This window comes from Dreissena polymorpha, chromosome 16 (assembly GCF_020536995.1).
Source record: "Dreissena polymorpha isolate Duluth1 chromosome 16, UMN_Dpol_1.0, whole genome shotgun sequence".
Classification (NCBI taxonomy): Eukaryota; Metazoa; Mollusca; class Bivalvia; order Myida; family Dreissenidae; genus Dreissena; species Dreissena polymorpha.
In genome coordinates, this window is record NC_068370.1 from 48510908 (window position 1) to 48520974 (window position 10067).

A 10067-nucleotide genomic window follows, 5' to 3' on the forward strand; every position below is an offset into this window, starting at 1 on the left:
AAATAATTCGATTCTACTAAGGCTAGAACCTTGGACCTCTCACATGAGAAGCGAGCGTGTAACCACTACACTACGGAACCGCTTGAAAAATCACCTTTTAACTAAGATATTAAGGTAGTGGGAGCCTAAAGGGTACTTTTCCAGAAACACTCTTTGTTATTATTTCCACATAGTAAATTGTATATCACAACTAATTGCAAAATTTTAAAACTTTTTACCAGCCGGTCGACTTTTTATACTTGGTTGAATAAACCTACCCCTTGACTCGGTTGGGCGTTTTCTATGGATTTACCCTATATCCAAAATATATAGTTTTTTGTAATGGGATATACATATATTTTGACAATTTACTTAATAAACGTACTCGACTGGATTTTGTTAGTAGATACAGAATTAAAAAAGTGTCATTGAAAGAGAATTGTTCCTTTGATGTCCAATAATATATGCACTTATCTGGATAAAATGGCAAAAAACGACAACAAATGGTTCAGTGACAATAAACTTTAATTACGTTTTATGTCACTTTTAGTGTGATGAAATGCATATATTGTACATATTTATTTAACACAACATATTTTCTACACACTTAATGAATTTCAGGAAGTTTTACCGTTCCTATCTCAAGAAATTTTACTTTGAGTATGCCTACCCCAATTCATGTTCACGCCATGAATTTAAGTATAAATTGTATATTACTTCTTTTGGGGGGTTTTCTAGTTGCTTATTAAAAGCAACAGTTATAAACCATGACATGTGAAGAAATCAAGCTAACTTTGAATTAATATTGATATAATAATACATTAACAAGAGCACCGCATAACGGGTGCCACGCTCGTCTGCGAAAGCTTGTCAGAATTTTTTTTAGAAGTCACAGTGACCTTGACCTTTGACCTTGTGACCCAAAATGGGTGTGGCGTGTAGAACTCATCAAGGTTCATCTACATATGAAGTTTTAAAGTTGTAGGTGGAAGTTCTGTGCTGTTAGAGGCAAAGTTTTAGTCTTATATTAGAGGTCACAGTGACCTTGACCTTTGACCTAGTGACCCAAAAATGGGTGTGGTGTGTAGAACTCATCAAGGTGCATGTACATATGAAGTTTCAAAGTTGTAGGTGGAAGCACTATGATGTTAGAGGAAAAGTTAAAGTTTTATATTAGAGGTAACAGTTACCTTGACCTTTGACCTAGTGACCCAACAATGGGTGTGGAATGTAGAACTCATTAAGGTGCATGTACATATGAAGTTTCAAAGTTGTAGGTGGAAGCACTCTGATGTTAGAGGCAAAGTTAAAGTTTTATATAGAGGTCACAGTGACCTTGATCTTTGACCTAGTGACCCAAAAATGGGTGTGGCGTGTAGAACTCATCAAGGTGCATTAACATATGAAGTTTCAAAGTTGTAGGTGGAAGCACTTGAATTTTAGAGCAAATGTAAAGGTTTAAGCACGACGGCGGACGTCGGACGACGAAGAGGCTATGACAATACCTCGGAGTTTTCTCCGAAAACAGCCGAGCCAATAATACTAGCTTAAGGTCACCTAAAGTCAAAAGGCAACATATGAATACAGGCGCAGTTCATCACAAAATGTCAAAGTTGTCCCAATATTACGCAGCAAAAAGATGTATAAGTTATCATGTTTCTTTAAACATGTAGCACAATAATATACAACTTATATTTTAATAAAAACAGCCAGATTAATGAAAACTAGATGTACATAATTAAGTATCAGTATAAAGCCATTGCGTGATTTTGACTGGCCGCGTGTCATTTGAAAGCCATATTATCTCGTTTCGTCACTTTTCGTCACTGAAAAACTGACCGATTTTAGGAACCACTTCAGATTTAAAAAAAAATTGCGTTTGTGACTTTTGGTAGTCTCTCATTGTTTTAAGCAATGAAAGTATCCCTAAAGTCATCCTCTCTGGAACTAGAAAATATGGCTTTCAAATGACACAAAGCAAGTCCATATCCCGCAATGTTTTCAGCTGTTGGTCGCTTTAGAGTTCCTCTATGCAACAGCACGTCTAACAATCTAATGTTCTTTACCTTTAATTCTTTTCATGACTTAAACAAACTGAATTATGGATTGCAGTAACAGTAAAGATGTGGGCCATATTGTCAGTAATTTTACATGTTTTAAGCAAAGATCCCAGTGCTTCAACATCATCAGGAGTACTGTGGGCGTTGCAGGTTGCCTGGAGAACACGTTCACTAGATCTTCCGGTTTGTGTGACTGTCCAGGATACGATTTTTGAAAACCGGCAAAGAGTCAACAAAACTGCTTACACAATTACAAAACGTTTCAAAACAGAGAGAATATCAAAACACAATCAAAGAGTCTATTTAAGAAATAGCAAATATTAATAAAGAAGCTAACCCTAACACACTGTGGGAAGTGATTAAAGGTCGAATACGAGATGACACAATCAAATATGCAAGCAAAATAAAAAGAAACAAATTACACGAGGAAACACATTTAAAATCTAAAATCACTGAACTTGAAAAATATATTTCCGAAAATCCATTCAACGAAGATAAAATCAATGCATTAAACGAAAAAACAGTATGATTACTTAATGGAAGATAAAATAAAAGAAATCTTATTAAGGTCAAAGTCAGAATGTATTGAAGGGGCCGAAAAGAATAAAAAAATATTTTGCTGATTTAGAGAAAAAAAGGCTGAGGAAAAAACTATTTATCAAATAAAAAACGAACAAGGGAAAATTTTAAACAACCAAAACGAAGTTCTAAAACATATTGCAGGTTATTATGAAAATTTGTATAAAGCAGATCACAAAATCGATATTTCAGAACCTACTTCCCTTTTCATCAATTAATGCAATAAAATTGATAATGATAAACCAAACAACTTAAACGTACACTTATCAGAATACGAATGTGCAATTGCATTAAAGGAAATGAATAATAACAAAAGTCCTGGGCATGATGGTTTGTCAGTAAAATTTTATAAGATATTCTGGAACGATATAAAACCTTTTTTACTTAATTCTCTAAACTTCTCTCTTGATAATAATTGCCTAACAGATCTACAGCAACAAAGCATTATTACACTTTTACCAAAAAAGGGAACGATACATTATCCTTTAATAACTGGAAACCTGTCTCACTAATTAATGTTGACTACAAAATCGCATCAAAAAGCGTAGCAAATCGAATTAAAAGCCTTTTTAACAACATGATTAGCAATGCGCAAACTGGCTTCCTGAAAGGTCGATATATCGGTGAAAACGTTAGATTACTAGATGAGGTGATACATACAGTAAATAAAAAAAATGACCCGGGTTTAATTTTCTTATCGGATTTCAATAAAGCTTTCGACAACTTCGACAACCCCTGTATATTAAAATGCCTTCGTCACTGTGGCTTCAGTGACTATATTAATAATTGGGTCAAACTATTCTATGATAATGCAAAATCACGCATTACTAATAATGGCTACTTCTCAGAACTGTTCCAAATTAAAAGAGGAATTCGACAAGGCTGTCCATTATCACCTTATTTATTTATAATTTGCATTGAAATTTTATCAATCGCCATACACAATGATCAAAACTTAAGTGGGATAAAAATAGGAAATATAGAAACAAAACAGACACTTGTCGCTGACGACGCTTGTTTTCTAACAAATGGTTCACAAAAAAGTTTTGAAAAAATATTTCAACGTTGGATAACTTTAAACAAATATCCGGCCTTACATTAAATAGAACGAAATGTACCAGTTTACGCTTAGGATCTTTAAGGAATACTGAAATTGAATTTTGCAAAAAGAAACAATTTCATTGGAACTCAACCCAAGCGACATCATTAGGTATAACTTTCTGTAATAATCCCAACGAAACTATAGCATGTAATATAATGAATAAAATCCAACCAATAAAAAACTCTCTTAACTCTTGGAAAAAATGGAATCTTTCATTGATAGGCAAAATCACAGTCCTTAAAACATTTGCATTCCCAAAGATTGTTTATCCTCTAACCGTTCTCCAAAACCCACCCTCACATGTGATAAATCAACTGAAAACCACGTTTTTCAACTTTCTTTGGGACGGAAAGCCCGACAAAATTGCAAGAAATCAAATAATACCGGATTATAACGAAGGCGGATTAAACCTGTTCAATGTTGAATTATTTTTAGATGCATCAAAAGCTAGTTGGGTAAAACGTTTCATCCACGGAAAAGATTCATTGATAATTAAATTATATAGCTCGATGCTTACACCGCATGGGGGAAACACAGTTTTCAAATGCAAGATAAGTCGAACAGATGTTGCCAAACTCAAAGTTACTTCAAAAGTTTTGCAACAAATTTAAGAAGCCTGGTCTAAAACAACATATAACGAAAATATAGATATCATTTCAATACAAATAATTTGGAACAATTCGCATATACAATGTAACAATCAAATGTTCTATTTTAAAGAATGGCATAACAGAGGCATACAATTTGTAGAGCATATTTACGATTTTCGAAATAAAAGATTTTATTCATTTGAAAAACTCCAAGAATTATATGATATTAACACACAATATGTATTAAACTTTTACTCACTTGTAAAGAGCATCCCAGTAGAATGGAAACAATCTCTTTCACTCGGGCATATATCATATACACCACCGAAATACTTTGTTGATCATATAACAGTTAAGACTAAATTATGCAAAGTAATGTACAAACGGCTTCTCAACGCGAACAAACCTACACAAATTAAATTTGTAACAAAGTGGAAAGAGCTTCTTAATACAAACACAATTGACAAAAAAAACTCTTCTGTCAAACCCCATTACTTACTGAAGATACTAAACTCAGAACTTACCAGTACAATTATATCACACACATTATACCAAATAATTCCTATCTGTTTAAATGTAAACTTGTAGAGTCGAACATGTGCGATTTCTGTTCGGAAAGTTCAGATTCTCTAAAACACATGTTTTGGGAATGCAATGAAATTCCACATTTCTCGTCGGAAGTAACACTCATGATGTTGGGAATGTGAACATGTTACGACGCTTTCGCGCCATTGCGCGGAACGTCACGTGACGTTAACGTCATATCTGTGAGTTCGTTGTTAATATACATTAAAATTTGAAATAGATTCAGAACTAGACACAACGCTTTCTTCCTTTTATACGATTACAAGACATTTTGGTGCCGTGACAAACTAGTCAAGAGTCGAAATATGCAGCTGAACAAGCTCATTGCGATGCGCGACGGTCATCGTCGCCTTATATCCAGAGAATTAGAGGGATTCGACTCAACCGAGTTAACGACATCAGAGAACGAGAGATTTCTTCACCTGATTATGGAAGAAGCAGAAGAAGTGAGAACGCTGAACGATAAGATCGTCAACCATAACGATATCGAAGATTTATCATCAGAACTTGTCAAGGGAAAGTCATATTCATTCGACCTTGAGTTAAAGATACAAAGACTTAAAGATAATCTGAATAAACGTATCGGAAGCAAAGAAGAAATTACATCGAACGTTTCACAAGACGAAAACAACAGTGGGCAACCGAAATCCGATAGAGAAATTGTTTGCGCATTAGACAAAATACAGCCAGGTCTTCCAGAATTGAATCGGTACACACTTGAGGTATTTACCACGAAGAAGATGACCCACCAGAGTGTTTCGTTTCAAAAGTTGCCAAAATTATCTCTTCCGTCGTTCCACGGGGATATAGTAGAGTGGCAGACGTTCTGGGACAGTTTCGAATGTTCTGTACACCAAAACCAGGCATTATCAGAGTGCAGAAAGTTGCATATCTTCGTGCATTAGTTCATGGCGCAGCGAGTTAATGTATAGCGGGATTCCAGTTAACAAACGTGAACTATATGAAAGCTATCGAGCTACTAAAACAACGCTATGGACAGCCAGAAAAGAAAGTAGAGGTGCTGATGCAATCGCTGATCCAATTAGATCCATCAAAGAACACTCCTGATAGTCTTCAAGCATTTTATGATAGACTAGAGACCAGCGTAAGAGGATTAGAATCACTAGAAGAGTGCCAACAGACATATGGAAATCTGTTGGTGCCTATCATAAGAGACAAGTTACCGACTGCAGTACCTCAAAGTATGGCACGTGATCATGGGACCAATCGCTGGAAGCTTCCCGACCTAAGATGTGCCATTGAGAAAGAGATTTCCATCATGCGAGAAGGCGACACACTGGAACTTCCGGTTTACGGCTCACATATGCCGACTGCGTCATTCCATACCGGAAGTAGATGTCCGAGGAAAAAACTCATGCCGTCAAGATCAGACGAAGACATTAAACATCGGAAGGTGACCTGTCATTTCTGCGATGGAGAACATTTTGCAACAAATTGTTACAAGACAACCAACGACAGGGTTCAAATTGTTTAACAGAAGAAATTGTGTTTCAACAGTCTGTCAAACTCACACCAAGTATCAATGTGTAAATCCCACAACAGATGTCGCAACTGTCAGCGGACACATCATACCGCCATCTGTGAGCAGAGGAATACGAGCTCTTCCCTGAATCCTGATGCCTCTCCATTCCAAGGCAGCGCTACGGGGCATACGATTCTGCATTCTTCCACACAGTCAAGATCTAATGTTCTCCTGAAGACCGCCGTTGGCAAAGTAAGTTCCGAAGACTGTATTATTGAAGCAAATATCTTGTTCGATGAAGGTGCTCAGAGAAATTTTATCACAGATACTTGCGAATGAATTAAATGTTAAAGAGACTGGTAAAGAGACAATCTACTTGGCAGCATTTTGTCATTCATCTCAAAATGTACAGATAATGAAAACCGCCACAGTGCACGTTATCACGGACCGGAAGGAGCGGATCCCGATTGACGTCCTAATTACGCCCACCATTGCCGTCCCGCTTCCGAACGTACAGAAAAACATCACGTCCTTATCGTACCTTCGATGTTTAAAATTAGCACACCCAGTTACTGCTGTAACGTAATGTACATATAATATATATAATAATAGAATTTATCTCATAGAACCTTCGGGTAGGGTATACATATAATATATATAATAATAGAAAAAATTCATTTGAAAGAGTGAGTTGTGTAACGTCATAGAACTTTCGGGTAGGGTATACATATAATATATATAATAATAGAATTTATCTCATTGTACAGTATTGTGTTGTTATTGTCGTGTTATTGTTGTATAAACAAACTAATTTAGGAAATAGAACCTTCGGGTAGGGTGTAATAAAATTTGAAAATTGATTATGTAGATGTGTAATGTAATGGGTTATAATGAATATATTACTTTATGAAAAGTCAATAGAAATATTTCAGCGAGATGTAACTAACAGAAAACATAAGAATCGTGACTCGCAAAATGCATATAAACAATTAGTAAATACATTAAGCGGGGAGGACCAGAAAACATAAGATTCGTGACTCGTAAAATGCATATAAACAATTAGTAAATACATTAAGCGGGGAGGACTGACATTCCGATACGTGTTCCAGGTGTGAATACACCTGTGAACACAAATTGGCTTGTCAAATTACATAGGGGCCCGCGAGTACAGGCGGTGTAAAATCTGTAGGGATCATACATCATCTGTCTATATACGTCAAGATACACACGTTGACGTCCATTACTTGTTGACAGGCGTGGGTCACGAATTAAGCGAATACACAACGGGATCAGTATAAATAACCCTCAAAATAGGCAGACGGGACCTCGCTTTCTCTTAGGAATTATTCACGTTATGTTATTAACTTTGACTTTGAAATTATTATAGTACAATTTTGGTGTTAGGGAATAGAGTAAAATAAAAGAAATATTTTAGACATCAGAGACTTGTTTTATCTTCACTAAAGTACATCCGATTACGTGACACTGCTCATGAGACGTTTGATATTGCGATGCTGATTGGTGCAGATGCTTATCGGAAGATAGTTCAGAATCACGTTGTTAGAGGCAACGGACCAACGGCAGTACAATCAAAACTGGGGTATCTTCTTTCTGGCCCGCTGTTATACAAGCGAAGGGACAATACACCGAATGCTGAACATTATGACGTCACCTTTGAACACCGTTGACATCGAGCGATTTTGGAAATTAGAGTCCATAGGAATCACGCCGGAAGAGGAGGTGACTTCCGGTCCGAAAGAACTTCAGACATATATGGATACCTGCATATATTACAAGGATAACCAATACAGCTTGAAACTGCCATGGAAAGAAGACCACCCACTTTTACCAACGAATTATGATGTAGCCGTTAGTCGTACACAGAACATGATAAAACGTCTACGAACAGACCCGTACATGTTCCAGAAATACGACGATATTATAAATGAACAGCGAGAACGTGGATTTATAGAAACCGTTGACGAAAATTTAAAGACAGGCCAACCGGTTCACTATATTCCACATCACAGCGTGCGAAAAGAATCACTGACAACCCCGATACGAATAGTTTACGATTGTAGCTGTCGGAGATCGTCCAACGAACCCAGCCTAAACGACTGTCTTCAATCGACTCCACCGAAACTGAACGACCAAACTGGTATTTTTATGCGCTTCTGATTAAACAAGTACGCCGTTTCAACGGACATGAAAAAAGCATTCCTGAATATTGCCCTAGATGAGGGAGATCGCGTTGCTACCCGGTTCCTATGGTTACGAGATCCTGGAGATCCAGACAGTCCATTGATGACGTACCGGTTTAAAACGGTGTTGTTTGGCGCAACATGCTCGCCCTTCATTTTGTGTGCGATCATAAAACACCTAGCCTACAACAAGGACAACTGGGTGAGTGACCATGTTCGCCGCGATATATATGTTGATAACGTCGTTTCCGATTTCCAGGAGGAGCGTGACGTCATGAAATTTTATCACGATACACGGGAATTGATGTCGGCTGCAAACTTCAATCTACGCTCCTGGAACTCCAATAGCAATATTTTGCGTGACGTAGCTAGTGTTGACTGTGTACTCGACACTGATGAACAGACAAAGATTCTCGGAATGAGGTAGAACTCAGATGAGAACACATTGTGCTTTCCACTAAGACACATTCCTGTTGTTGAAACTGTGACAAAGAGAGAAATATTACAGCATATTTCGAAAATTTACGACCCCCTTAGCATTCTTTCACCGGTGACTATTCGTGCAAAGATATTGTTACAAGAACTGTGGAAAATGAAATATTCATGGGACACTCCAGTATCACCAGAGTTATACCGGAAGTGGAGCGACTTAGCCTCAGACTTGAACACACTTGCTTCTTACAGAGTCGTTACTTGTTAAAGAACACATCACCAAAAAATAATGAACACATTTCTCTTCAAGTGTTTTGTGACGCAAGTATGACGTCATATGGTGCTGCAGTTTATATCTGTACCGGACATGAATGATCCCTGTTGATTGCGAAGTCCCGCATCGCTCCTCTCAAATCCCTTACCCTACCACGATTGGAACTGATGGCTGGCCTCATTGGGGCGCGACTTACCAAACACATACAAAAAGAATTGCAGATTGAGAATGTACAACTATGGTCTGACAGTCAAATAGTATTGCACTGGTTAGCTTCTACACGTGCTCTACCAAGATTCGTGAAAAACCGTGTTGCTGAAATAAGTTCACTTCTACCTAATCATGAGTGGCGATATTGTCCCACACAAGATAATACCGCCGACCTGTTAACCCGCGGAATCTCAGCAGAGAAATTTATGCAAAGCGATCTTTGGGTCAAAGGACCACGTTGGGTAACGGAACCTTGAAGTTGGCCGGCATGGGAACCCAAAAACACAGCTGTTTGCGTCGCAGAAACATGTTGCCATCCATCAATGCAAGCGGTTATTGAACCAGATCAACCGGAAGTTCATGGAGTTCAAGTGATTATCTGCATGGCGAAATACGGTAATTTACATCAGTTACTGCACGTGACTGCATATGTATTACGATTTATCAAGAGATGCAAGAACAAATGCCTATCACAGACTAGATCATTGACCGCATCTAAGCTACTTGATGCAGAGAAAGTATGGATATCGAGTGTTCAACTCTCTTCATATAAAGAAGAAATTCAATGTCTT

At 37.4% G+C, this 10067-nt stretch overlaps 1 protein-coding gene across 1 annotated transcript; it reads left to right on the forward strand.

The window, feature by feature from the left end:
- Positions 1-8040: 8040 nt before the first annotated feature.
- LOC127861830 (uncharacterized) lies at positions 8041-8556 on the forward strand. Its single transcript, XM_052400509.1, has one exon. The coding sequence runs from the start codon at positions 8041-8043 to the stop codon at positions 8554-8556; it is 516 nt and encodes a 171-aa protein (XP_052256469.1).
- Positions 8557-10067: the final 1511 nt, after the last annotated feature.